Source organism: Pleuronectes platessa, chromosome 1 (assembly GCF_947347685.1).
Source record: "Pleuronectes platessa chromosome 1, fPlePla1.1, whole genome shotgun sequence".
NCBI classification, from domain to species: Eukaryota; Metazoa; Chordata; class Actinopteri; order Pleuronectiformes; family Pleuronectidae; genus Pleuronectes; species Pleuronectes platessa.
The window spans coordinates 25,857,997-25,871,728 of record NC_070626.1 but is presented as its reverse complement, the minus strand read 5'-3'; the positions used below and the strand labels follow the sequence as shown (position 1 = coordinate 25,871,728).

The window sequence follows — 13,732 nt, the reverse complement described above, 5'->3', positions numbered from 1 at the left end:
GCGTTTACCATAATCAAATAGTATTTCAGATTAACCAGCAAGATGTGATTTCTTTAGCTGTCATCAGTATTATCGTTGTGTCACGTAGCAAAGGAGTTTTTCTACGGTTGGCTTTAAAAAGAAAGACAAAGGGGTTTCCCAGAGTTAGTCACTCGTATTATTCATATCATCTGTCTACACTGTATTTCCTGATAAATTCAATGAAAATGTAAAATATATCTCAGATAATGATAAAAAACATTATTTAAATAGATATTGTCATCAACATTTTACAAAATAATACCATTACATTACATTGTTTTTCTGCTCTTCGGAGGTGCAGTTGCTGTGTTGCTGTTGATGTGTTGCAGAGAGGTTTATCTAAAGGCAGCAACATTCTTGTTGTACGCAGTTTGTATGACTGCTTCGGGGTTACACTCCTTTATCTTAGCTAGAGATACTTGGGTATAGATCTAAGTGCACTCATTGAAAGAAGCAGAAGATCCTTGTGTCGGCCATTTGCTGAGTCGAATTAATACCCTGACAGCCAGCTGGACATTAGATTAATTAGAAGAGGTGTCCAGCAGTCGGCAGTTTCTTCATTTTATTTATTTGAAGTGCTGCCTTTGATTGAATTGAGTTTCTAGTTGACTAATAGCATACGTTTTTTTAATCTTTCAGCATATGAATATATCATGATTAAAGAAGTGTTGTTTTGTGTACATTATGGAGATGAGGAAAACAACATAAAAAAAAACAATGATGTAGACTGACAGAAAATGTCTTTGCTGATGAAACCTTAATGACATTTTATACCTCACGGTTTGTGCATCGCAAGTCTTCCATATAGATTAGGTTGTGTCCATGTTTTCACATGATGCTGTGTATCCTTATTCTGCTGGTACTACTAATAACTAATTTAATGGTCATCCATAGTCCCTTGAGTGTGTTTGTGTGTTGATCTGTGGATAATGAAAGAAATACAGGACACACACAATCTCAATCCTTAAGAACCAGGTTAATTATGTTGGATCATTCACTTTGAGGCAGATACACTCAAGCTTATCAGCCTGACTCAAGATGTGAACAGGTCCAAATTACAAAGAGAGAAGAATGGACCCACACATTCTCTTACATATGTGTATGTGAGAGAGAGAGAGAGAGAGAGAGAGAGAGTGAGAGAGAGAGAGAGAGAGAGAGAGAGAGAGAGAGAGAGAGAGAGAGAGAGAGAGAGAGAGAGAGATGAGAGAGAGAGAGAGAGAGAGGAGAGAGAGAGAGAGAGAGAGAGAGAGAGAGAGAGAGAGAGAGAGAGAGAGAGAGAGAGAGAGAGAGAGAGGTGCAGAGCAGTCCGAGATACTGCGTGACGGTGACCAGTTTTAATTCCAGCTGTAATGTGCAGGAGCAAATGCTGTAGTAATAAAGAAGCACCGGCCACATCTCCCTCATGCCCCTCCCACTTGTCTCTCTCAAACTCGGCATCATTGCATGTGAAGCCTAATCCTATGACAGCCCTCACCATAACTTAATCCCCACCTGTCACTTCATATTATAATACTGGCCTTAATGCTGTCCTGTTGTGTGTGACCCAGTGGTTACCGGCCTCTCCTCCTGTTCTCGTGAATAATGAAAGACGCCCGGCGTCACACTGAATGTACTGCTGCTTCCAGGCCAGCCTGCCTGTCTCCCAGGTGCTGCTGTCACTGCTGCTGTTCTGCACATGGTTGGCTGCTGGAAGCCAGCCTCGTATCACTTTACCTTCCCGCCCAGAATCCAAATCTTCAAAGCAAGTCTGCCTATCGAGTGTGGAGAATAAACTGCTGCATGTAATTTTTGTATTGCACATAAGTAGTTTTAATTTTTTAGTACTGTGTTTGTAAGTAAGCTTTTTATTCTACCTTATATTCTGTGGTGTTCATGCTACCAACACAACCTGCCAACGCTGTACTGGCTTGTCCTCCAGGAATATCTTGCTCTGCTAATGCAATATTCATACTGTGCAATTAAGTGCTATTATGCTCTGCTTTCAGTTATTTATATTCCATTATATTGTACAACCAATTTATATGCATTCACAATAGTATTTTGCAGTGATATTAACCATGCATGAGTTTCAGCTGTTTGATGTAATTCGTCTATTTTGGCTCAATCTGATTCACTTTTTGCTCATGTGTCATTTCTTTCAGGCCTATGGCTCCGGTTGTGATGTGGTGATCTTGGCCAGTGACTTTGAGTGTGTTCAGATTATCCCTGGAGCTCAGAATGGAAACATACAGGTGGGGCTGCGTGGAGTGCTCCCACCAGCTTGGCAGGGTAAGTGTTGACTGCACCCTCCCACTCTCAGTTTTCATTTTCCCATGTAGCCGAGAAGCGTGATGATCAGTTATGCTTTTCATAACGAAGGGCTTTCAGGCCCACGTTCGCTCCTGTATTGTACGGCCATGCTCTCCTCTCTCTGCTGTCCTGATTTCCTGCACCACTCACCCCTCTCCTATGGGAATGACTGTGCAGAAGCACTGATGGGGTGAGTAATGTTTTGATGATGAACACATCTCTTTATTTTTAGATCGCTGCGTCCTATGGAAACACAGTCTGTATCTTTGAACCTCTTTCCACCAACCAAAACAAACGGCATAAGGTGAGCATGAGTGTCAGTATTCTAGACATGCTGCCTATAGACGTTTAAATCAATACCCAGTGAGTGTAATCACACTGCCAGTAACATTGCATGGGTTGTGTTGCTCTTCTGTCACTAACAGCAGCTTAACTATCAGTGGCAAAAGACAGGACAGTTCTTCCTCGATGCCATCACCTACAACCTGGCCTGGGACCCACAAGGTACGCCCGTGCTTTCTGTGTTCACTGACTGTCCGACTAAATCAATCCCCGCTACGCACAGCTCCTACTCACAGCTCCCACTCACAGGCCTCTTCGGTTTGTCTGGGGTGACGTGTGTTATGTAAGACGCCCGGTGTGCATGTGGCTCTGTGTACTGTAGTATTCGGTGTGGGACATGAGGTGTGTAAGATAAAGCTTTTGTGTCCTCAGGGAACCGTATCCTAGCAGCAAACCGAGCGGCTCCAACTGTGGGCTCCTCCGCTGGCAGACGTCCTGATAGAGGAGGAAGATGGGCAGTTGAATGAGGACAAGCCCCACCCTGTCCTTAATGACTGGAACTGTGTGTGGCAGTGCAAGTACGTTTCTGCTTTGGTGCATACTGTAAAAGCATCTGACACAATTATCATGTAAACAAACCCCTTGTGGCTTCACAGTTATGTACATCAGATCAGAATCGAATCCTAAGAGCCAAGTCCTGTTACACAGAGGAAGCTTTGGAGAAGATGGTCACTTTGTGATGTCTATCAAGCACGTGCATTGATATCCTGACAACTAGCTAACCAGGAAATAGATTAGACCTGTGTGTCTTCATTGTTTTCATTCCTTCCTCTCTCAACTCTCGCTCTTTGTCTTTTAAATAACAAGTTGGGAAAAGCTTTCTGTCACCAGGTGTGTCAGAGGATTTTAGATCTTTTTTTTTAAATTGCTCATCCTGGAAAATATTTATTATATATATATATTTTTTTTTTTCTATTTAAATTTTTGAATTTTTGAGGAAACAATTCGTTCTGTTCACTGCTTTTTCACTTTGGCTTGTTGAAAGAGAAAGAGGAACAGAAAGTTTCTGTCTTTCTCTGAAAGCTAACTTCACCTTTTGTCCTTATGCCATACAGAGTTAATCTCTTTCCTGTGCAGACAAATGTCATCTTAAATTTTTCTTCTTGAAGCTTGTACAATTGCTAAATTTGACGAATAACAACCTATAGATGGTTACTGATTATCCAAACACATCTGCACAGAGCCTGTCATGAAAGGTGTGTATGCATTTTTGTGAGCCATTCTTTTGAGTCTGTGTCCTGTGCTTTAACTTGTGTAAACAGACATGTGATACCTGACTGATAATTGCCAACTGATGACACATGTCCATGCTCAGGAAAGCACCTAGAATGGGGAAATGCTGTCTCTGAAATTTACAAGCAGTCACGTACAAAGTAACAGAGTTTGATTTTGGAGAAGTGAATATAGCTGCTATATTTGTTAATGCTTTTGTTTCTATCAGAACTGCTGCATCTGTTCACGTTGCGAAGTGGTCTCCTGATGGCGAGTATATTGCAACAGTTGGGAAGGTAGGATTCACGCTACAAGCTTTCTGAACATTTATTTTAGGGTAAGGCCTGTGGTGATATTTGCATATAATGTATGCTCACTCACATCTGTTTGCACATGCAGGATGACTGTTTGCTTAAGGTCTGGTATCCCACCACGGGCTGGCGATCTGCAGTGGTGGTCCACGACCCCTCCGATAAAAAGCCTCCTCCCGTCAACTTCTCCTTTGTTTACCTGGCGCATCCTCGCTCGGTCACTGGTATGTCCTGGAGGAAGACCAGCAAGTTCATGCCCAAGTAAGAAAAGACACACACGCATTCACACTGTCAGGGTGGCCAGCGACTCCATTTAGTACGAGCTTGTTGTCTTCTAAAACATGGCAACGTTTTTGACTTAAACAAGAGATGGTTTGCTCTTTGAGTCATGTGTTAATGAACTGGTAGTGAGGCCTGTTTCTAATAAGAAGACATACATTTGTATTTAGCTCAGCCAACAAGACAATTAAATCAGTTAGTCCACCCTGGTTATGTAATCTCATGCTCTCCTGAGAATCTGGAGCTGTTAAATTTCATTCCTCCCACCTGAACTCCCACTTTACACTTGTTTTTCTTTCTAGTGTATAATTAATAATGTCCACAGTGAGCATTTATGTATGCATTGTTTTTTTGATGGTGTAGATGCCAGTGAAGTATATATGTTTAGAAACACATTGACACTTAACACTTTCTTCCATAATATAAATGGTTTATTTCCATAATATGCTGTAATGTACTTTGAAAGAATATTTTAGGGTAAGTCATTACTGATCGTTAAATTGTTTTCTCCTGCTCTAGGGGTTCAGTGTGCAATGTGTTGCTGACGTCCTGCGAGGACGGTGTGTGTAGAATGTGGTCAGAGACCCTGCTTCCAGAAGACACGCTGCTCGGGGGACAGATCTCTGAGAACTCTCACTCCTTCAGCTCCAGCCTGCCAGGCTTGGCAGGCAATAAAGACAAGATCCAGCATGCTTTAGAGGTGCACTTGATTAGTCAGATCTCACCAGGAATAAATCATGGAAGGAAATATGATATATATACTATGTCTGATCAGAAATACTAAAAACCTGTGTTCATGTGCTCTGCTTGATTAGTCAATCCACCATCTGAAGCACCTGCGCCGTGGTCGACGACGGTCCTCTGCCCTGGTGGCACATAGTGAGCTGCTGCCGTCGCAGCTCGGCACGCAGGACACTCACACTCACCGCCACATCGCTCATCACGCCAATGCCCTGTGTCACTTTCACATCTCAGCCAGTATTAACCCCAACACAGGTACGACGTCTTGGTTGGAACTTACTCCAAAGTATGTATGTATTTCTTCACCATAGATCCATACATATTGATCATCTATGTTTGCCCTATAATGTCTTTAGTAATGGTTTTAATGACCCGTTTTGTAGTAGTGATTATCAATGTCCAAATTAATGATGCAGCAGAAATAGCTTCTTATCCATAAATCTTTTCCTCCTCCTACCTCCCTCTTCCTCTGTCAGATATCCCAGCAGTGCTGGCCGACTCTGCAGTGTTCAACCCAGACGATGGCTCCGGTGGCGGTGGCTTCGTGGTTCACTGGCTCAACAATAAGGACCTTAGCTTCACCACTTCCATGGACCTCTTTATGCTGCAGCTCCGTAAGCTCTCTGAACAGCAGATGGACCAAACTACTGAGGATCCCCTGGACCCTGAGGGATCCCATTTGAAGTTTGACTTTGGTATGTCCCTCAACCAGGCCAACACTCATTTATTAAACACATTTGTACAATACAATAATATAATAATATGATTTTTTTATTCTAGACCTAGACGACATATCTGATAAAGCCTCCTCAGAGCAAGGTGAAGATGTTGAACCAGGGGAGCAGGGAAGCACCAAGGCGTCCTCCCCGGGATCCAGCTCCAGCATGCCTTTACCCTCCATGCTGCTAGAGAGGAAGATGGAGACTCTGATCACAGAGTGGAACAAGAGCCCAGACATGCTGTTCACCATACACCCTACAGATGGGTCTTTCCTGGTTTGGCATGTAAAGTACTTGGACGAATTCAACCAGGGCATCTTCAGACAGGTTCAGGTGAGCAAAAAAATCTGAAAACTTCTTTACACCCTGCCTATTCTCGACATTCTCTACGCTCATACACACAGTGGCAGTAGTGTAGCGAAATGTTTGTCATCATCTGGTGAAAGCGACAACTGGCAACATCTAAAATTGCAAAATCTAGCTTCTACTAGAATGTTTTGTACATGTCGTGATCCTCACTAATGAAAAAGCAGGAGGAGGGATAACGACTTCATTTATTTTGCCAACCTCAGTCTGAACTCAAGAGTCGCTCACTAGGGCGTCCTAATCATTTTCCACACTGTAGATCCTGGCTCTGAAAAGGACTCTATAGGTCTATACTGGTCTCTATAGGTCTGACAGGGTTCAGAGAACATCTGTCTGTTCCTTATGGTTTTTATTTCCTCCAACTCTCCCACCAGGTTTCCTTCTCTTCGCGTATTCCAGTGGCATTTCCTACAGGCGACGCCAACTCGCTGAGTAAAAACATCCTGATGTACGCGTGCACTTGGACCGAGGGTGACAGTGCCGGGGCAGCGGACCAGGGGAGAATGGTTCAACGTGTCGCCCACTCTGCTTCAGTGTCGGCCGGCCTGGGTTCACAGTCCCTGGCTAACACTCTCAACCCTCGCCCTGGCATCAGCCCCGCTGTCATGATGGTCTCCAAGCATGTCGATGGATCCCTCAACCAGGTAAAGGATTGTTAGAAATAAAGTTTGACATTTCGTAATGTAATGTTTTTATAACAAGTTGTTCAAAAAACCTTGTATATCTGTAACGTTCTTGGCGCCTTCTCTCTGCAGTGGGCAGTGACATTTGCCGAGCGCTCTGCCTTCTCAAACGTATTGACTGTATCTCATAAATTCCGGTACTGTGGCCACCGCTTTCATCTGAACGACCAAGCCTGCCACACAGTGCTGCCACTGCTGCTGACCTCCTCCCATCATAACGCCCTGCTCACGCCTCCCTCAGCACCTGGCAGCCTGGAGGGAGAGCAGCCTCCTACCTTTCCCATACCAAAGGGACTTCCCAGGTAAAGAACAGCGAGGAAGAAACGGCAGATAGACTTCTAGCTTGGGTCTGTTTGTGTTATGAGTACATACCTGGAATACCACAGATGAGTTCTGATCGTTGTTCTTGTGCATCAGTAGGAAGCAGCTTCGTAATGCAGCTACAAGGACCTTCCATGACCCTAACGCTATCTACAGTGAGCTGATCCTGTGGAGGGTGGATCATATTGGACCCCTGTCCTGCACTGGAGGTGTCTCTGAACTGGCCCGAATCAACTCCCTCCACACCTCCGCTTTCAGCAATGTTGCTTGGCTACCCACACTCGTACCCAGCTCTGTGCTCGGTAAACACACCATATATTTGTAATATACCAAACTGTTATTAATACATTAATTTGCACTGCTGGACTTTCCAACAAACTTTGTGTTGTGTCCCTCAGGAACTTACTGTAACAGCGCCAGCGCCTGCTTCGTGGCATCAGATGGCAAAAACCTACGTCTCTATCAAGCGGTGGTGGATGCCAGAAAATTACTGGATGAGCTGTCAGATCCTGAAACGTCTGTGAGTGCGCACACAGAAATCATGCTTTACTCATTTGGATGGGGGAATCTCTGTTCTTTGATTTTAATGCACCTGGGTGTTTAAGTCTCACACTCTGAGCCTTGAAATTAAATATCACAGGCGACCATGAATGGAGTCCAAATTGTGTTCATGGAAACCTTAAAATTATAATGTAACTGCATCATTCACAGATATTAAGTTGTTGAGGCTGGCGTTTCAATATCTATGAGCTTTTAATACATTTTTTACACTGCCTTTATTTATTTATGCTACGAATATTGTATCCCCATATTTAGAAACTGGTTGGCGAAGTGTTCAACATTGTCAGCCAGCAGTCCACTGCCAGACCTGGGTGTATCATAGAGTTGGATGTCATCACAAACCAGGTAAGGAGCTGCTTTGTTTTTAAAGCCTGCAACCCTCTGATCAGCTGAGATAGTAACCTGTTTGATGTCCATGTGAATCCAGTGCGGCGCCAGCACCCAGCTGCTGCATGTCTTCCAAGAGGACTTCATTCTAGGTTACAAGCCCCAGAAAGACCCAGAAGCATTTGCACCGACCTTTCCATCTGGCGACGGTATAGAGCACTATTAAATTTAAACTCTTTGTACATTTGTTTCATAATGTGATTTCAAACCTGATTGTCCTTATGAGTAGCTAATATTGTGATTTAACTCTATGCAGATTATCAACCTCCCCCATTCTCTGAGAAGTTCTTTCTGGTGATGATAGAGAAGGATCTCAACAGGAACTCTGTCCTGCAGATGTGGCACCTGCACCTGAAATCTGTGCAGGCCTGTGTGGGTGAGTGGAGGTTAAACATAGCTGAGCAGTTATTGCCACACTTAAGTTTTCAGAATGCTTCTAAATGAGAAACCAAACTTATTCAAATCTATATCCATCTGCTTCCAATGGGTGTAGATACACTAAAATAATCCTGTCTCCCTGTGTCCAGATGAACCAAGCCCAGACTATAGCTCCCAGAGTCAGCTAATGGTTCCCAATCAGTCCCTGAATGCCGACTCGTCTCCTGAGACCTCTCCTATCAGACCCCTGCCACGGTCATCCTCCACTGCCAACCTGCAGTCAGCCAGCAAACTCATCCTCAGCTCCAAGCTGGTGTACAGCAAGCGACTGGACCTGCCCCACGGCGTGGAGGTGACCAGGGCCACCCCCTCTGCAGGTCGGGATAGGCACACATACGATTAGATGCATAAGTCGCCAATTTAAAAAAAATTATCCCAAACTTGTCACTTATTTTAAACATGTTTCTGTTTTTGTTTCTGTTTCTGCCTGGTCTTTCTGCCAGGTCACCTCAGCTCCTCCTCTATCTACCCCGTGTGTCTGGCTCCGTACCTGATCGTTACAGCCTGCTCGGATTCTCGCGTGCGGTTCTGGCACTGTGCTGTGGAGGGCGATGACGGCTATAGTGAGAATGAGCATGACAACCGGGCCTACCGCTGGGAGCCCTGGGCCCTGATGAATGAGGAGGATGATAATAACAGTGCTGTGTGTGTGTCGGGGCGGCCTGTAGCTGTGTCCTGCTCCTACATCGGCCGGCTGGCAGTGGCCTTTAAACAGCCAAGACAAGGACAGGTAGGAAATTATAGTTTGGTTTTGTAATGGTGTTTTCTTTGATTTGTATGGCAATCACCATGAGGTGTAAAATTTTGCAATAAAAATGTAAATTCTGTGAATTAATACCATTTGGCTCTGTAGTCTTGACCCTGCACAAATGGATAACAATTCCATACATCAGCATACAAATGCATATTTATGTAAAGCAGAGTGTTGAGGTACTAGATTACATAAACACATGCATTATGCATATGATACATTGCAGCTTGTTGAGAATCTGTGTAAACAGTCATTGGACTTAAGTGAAATAGAAGTGATAAAACCTGACTGATCATCTAATTCTATTGCATTACGTATTTGAATCATATGGAGCTGGATTGGAATGAGCTGAGTGGGGGTTTATGCAGAGCAGTCGGGCTTGTGTCTGGGTTTACCACAGGGCGCTGATGATTTATTTTTATGAGCTGGTTTTTCGTGGTTGACTACTGGTTGTGACCTTTTCTAAGAGATGACATGTGTGAAGTAAACACTCCTCTTGTCCTCAGCTGCAGGGCTCTGCAAAAGACTTCTCTATGCATGTCTCCATTTACGAGTGTGAGTCCACCGGTGGCTCTGAGTGGGTTTTAGAGCAAACTCTTCACTTGGATGAGTTCACAAGGAGCTCGTCAACCCTGGATCCAAGAGTCAGTGTGGACTCCAACCTGTTTGTCTACAGCAGGTCAGGATGACTAGTGTTTATATTATATATTGATTATGTATAAATATTTTTAAATATTTGTAATAATGATGTTTTCCACACCAGGTCGGACCTGTACATGACCAGAGACCATAGCTCCCCCAACATAAAGCACTATGTTCATCTGGACTGGCTGTCGAAGGAGGATGGATCTCACATCCTCACTGTGGGGGTTGGATCCAACATTCTCATGTATGGCCGTATTTCCGGCATGGTCAACGAGCAGACTTACAGCAAGGAGGGAGTGGCTGTCATTACCCTGCCTCTAGGGGGCAGTATCAAACAGGGGATCCGCTCACGCTGGATCCTGCTTCGGTCTGTGGACCTCCTGTCCTCAGTGGATGGCACACCATCTCTGCCCGTCTCCCTGTCCTGGGTAAGGGACGGCATCCTAGTTGTGGGCATGGATTGTGAGATGCACGTGTATGCCCAGTGGCATCAGGACAAGAAGCCTGGTGAGGGAGACGAGGGAAACCTCTCATCCGCAGACATTGCTGGAGGTCAAACCACCGGTTCCTCCTCAGTCTTTGAAGGGAGAACCAGGTCCAAGAGTGTGTTCGAAGGAAACACTGCAGTGGACGAGGCCCTTCGTGCGCCGGCCGGACTTCAGGAGGGTGGACTGTTTGAGGCTGCCCACTCCCTGTCTCCAACTCTACCCCAGTACCATCCCACGCAGCTGCTAGAACTCATGGACCTGGGCAAGGTTCGCCGTGCCAAGGTGAGTTTTCCTGTTTCTACCAATCAGTAATATGCCAAGTGTAAAGGTTAATAGTAAAATGAAGCCTTATCTGAAGTAGAATAATCAAAAAAGACAGATTTCTCCAAACACTCTCCTCAAAATGTTGGACATGTGGTGATCTAGCTCATCTAATCTACATTGTTGTATACACTGTATAACCAATTGCTCCTCTATATATAGGCCATCCTCGCTCACCTGGTTAAGTGTATTGCCGGGGAAGTTGCTGTGGTGAGGGATGTGGAGGCCGGTGAGGGCGGAGCCAGGAGACATCTGTCGCGAACCATCAGTGTGACTGGCAGCACAGCGAAAGACACCATTGTCGCAGGCCGTGACGGAGGCAGGGACTACACCGAGATTAACTCCATCCCCCCACTGCCCCTTTACGCCCTCATGCTGGCTGATCTAGACACCTCATATAAGGGAGCGGAAGAGGCTGCTAAAGTTGGGGATGGCGATGGAGGGCAGACGTCCACAGAGGACCAGTATGCTGACCTCTTCGGGGTTGGTAGTTTAGCCAACTTGGATTTTGTTGTCAATGGTCTAGTTCACTGCTACTTACCGGTATAACTAATTGTTCTCTTGTGTTATCAGGTGCAAGCGGTCACCACAGATGACTTTGTGAACTTTGCCTCAGAAAAACCTGATAAGAAGTCTCGAGTTATTAACCTCTCTCAATATGGACCCACTTACTTTGGACCAGAGCACGCCCAGGTATGACTTTACAGTTTCAGTTTGCTGGACTATCATTGATAAAACCCTAATGCTGTGGTATTCTCGAGTTTGTAATTTCTGAAAGGACAGTAATCGGGAGAAAACAGTAAAGTAATGATCATGTAGTGATTAAAAATACATGTAATGTCTCACATTGTAAAATCCATCAGTCTCTTATCATTGTGTAACTTTAAGCCTCACTTACAATTGTCCTTTGTGTGTCCAGGTATTGTCCAGTCACCTCATGCACTCCAGCTTACCGGGGCTGACCAGACTCGAGCAGATGTTCCTGGTGGCCTTGGCTGACACCGTCGCAACCACCAGTGCTGAGGTCACGAGTTCCACTGATCAGAAGTACACAGGTCAGTGTAGATGGTTGTGTGTTAGAATCAGGTCGAACCACAGTGAATACACTCTTCCCTATATTGTCTCAAGGCATTGAAATAAGTTTTAACGATCAGCATTTTCTTTATCTTTTGTTATGTCTGACGCTAGATCCTCTTTTCAGTTCTCTCTGAATTATACATCAAAGTATGAAGTAAGCTGATCACGTTCCCTGATTCCCACAGTGTGTTCTTTAAAAAAAAAAATTTAGTTTTAGTTTTGCCAGTTTTTAAGTGTGGATTGTTATGCTCCAATCAGTCATCAGTGACAGTCACCCATGGCAATTTAAGATTGTCCGTTTGTTGTGACAGTAATTTATTCAAGTTTTTTCATGTCAGTCAGTTAGATTATTTTCATGGGTAAGGCATTCCATAACTTTGGTTGGTAATTGTCACAACAGCCCCTGTCCCCAAGTCTTTAGACCAGTGCGTGGGATTTGTAATCCATTGAAATGGTCTGATCTGAGAGAGTTGAGGGTGGAGGAGGGTCTGTTATATATGTCGGTACTTTCATGTATGAGAATCATCCTCAGCGAAGTCTCCACCAGTGAGACACTGACCTGTGTCTCTCATCTGCCAGGTCTTTTACTTTTGTGGATGAATTAGGTGTCACCTTGTTTTGTATGTACAGAAAGATACAAGCTGCAACCATACCTGCTGAATAGGCTGTAATTGGGCGTGTTGACGTGCTCTAATGTCCACTAGTCTGTTTCCCTTTGTTTGAGATAATATTGTATTAAAGTTGACGAGAGGTTACAGACAAAAAGAAAAAACTCAGCATAATTTTTCTTGATTGTGTGTTCCTGGACATGGTTCATCTCCAGCCATCAAATCTTCATTAACATAAACAGCTGTGCTTAGGCGGTTCCTCTTTAACTGCATATAAACAAGACTCTGCACGTTTTCCCATTATCCTTGTCTTTTTTTTTTTTTCTTAAAGTTTTCCATCTGATTTTATTTAGTCTTTTGAGAGGTAGACATTAGCAGGTTGTTCCAGGGCTAAGTAAGCACAGAAGGGGTAAGAAGGTTCAGGGACAAGAGACACAGGATTCAATGAACTCAAGTGATACTGGGGTTGTACAGGTCTGTGCTTTCTGGCTGACATTTAATTGCGTTCTCTGTGGAATAACAGTGACAAAGCTGACAGTTCCCCCTGGTTCTGTGTGTTTGTGTAGGTGGTGAGGCCCTGGACGAGTGTGGGCTGAGGTTCATGCTGGCCATGCGTCTCCATACCTGCCTGCTCACCTCTCTGCCCCCTTTGTACCGCATGCAGCTGCTGCACCAGGGTAAAGCTCGCTGCTCATTTTACTGCTGGTCTGACACATAAATGAAAAATGTGAAATATAGATTTCTGAACTTCAGATATCTCCTTTTCCCTTCACCTGTGTCTGTCATCGTGCCAGGTCTATCAACATGCCACTTTGCATGGGCCTTCCACTCCGAAGCAGAAGAGGAGCTGCTCAACATGATCCCGGCCATGCAGAGAGGAGACCCACAGTGGTCCGAGCTCAGAGCTGTTGGAGTGGGTTGGTGGATACGCAACATCAACACCCTGCGGAAAATGGTGGAAAAGGTATGGAAACAAATTCACATTTATTCATACAAGGTTCACGCAAAAACACGCACCAAATTAGCATGTCATGACAAATACATTAAAGCAGAGGATTCAGATCAGTTGTTCCTGTCATTTGAACTTCTCTTGCTGTTCAACCTGCACTGTCTGCAAAGTTCAAAGTCAGTGATATATTTATTGTATCCGGAGACATTTGCTCTTCTCTCTT

The 13,732-nt window shown here is 44.5% G+C and overlaps 1 protein-coding gene across 1 annotated transcript in view; it reads left to right on the top strand.

The window, feature by feature from the left end:
• The window catches only part of dmxl2 (Dmx-like 2), a 39,119-nt gene that overhangs the window by 4,260 nt on the left and 21,127 nt on the right, over nt 1-13,732 (top strand). Inside the window, 27 exon segments of the mRNA XM_053419993.1 lie at nt 2,163-2,255; nt 2,257-2,289; nt 2,543-2,614; nt 2,736-2,831; nt 3,043-3,170; nt 4,094-4,160; nt 4,264-4,436; nt 4,974-5,154; nt 5,270-5,450; nt 5,672-5,890; nt 5,976-6,247; nt 6,655-6,924; nt 7,036-7,265; nt 7,384-7,586; nt 7,683-7,804; nt 8,101-8,190; nt 8,273-8,381; nt 8,489-8,608; nt 8,760-8,987; nt 9,114-9,400; nt 9,928-10,100; nt 10,185-10,836; nt 11,038-11,358; nt 11,449-11,568; nt 11,795-11,930; nt 13,127-13,237; nt 13,355-13,524. Of these exon segments, the coding sequence (XP_053275968.1) occupies nt 2,163-2,255; nt 2,257-2,289; nt 2,543-2,614; nt 2,736-2,831; nt 3,043-3,170; nt 4,094-4,160; nt 4,264-4,436; nt 4,974-5,154; nt 5,270-5,450; nt 5,672-5,890; nt 5,976-6,247; nt 6,655-6,924; nt 7,036-7,265; nt 7,384-7,586; nt 7,683-7,804; nt 8,101-8,190; nt 8,273-8,381; nt 8,489-8,608; nt 8,760-8,987; nt 9,114-9,400; nt 9,928-10,100; nt 10,185-10,836; nt 11,038-11,358; nt 11,449-11,568; nt 11,795-11,930; nt 13,127-13,237; nt 13,355-13,524 (4,857 nt within the window).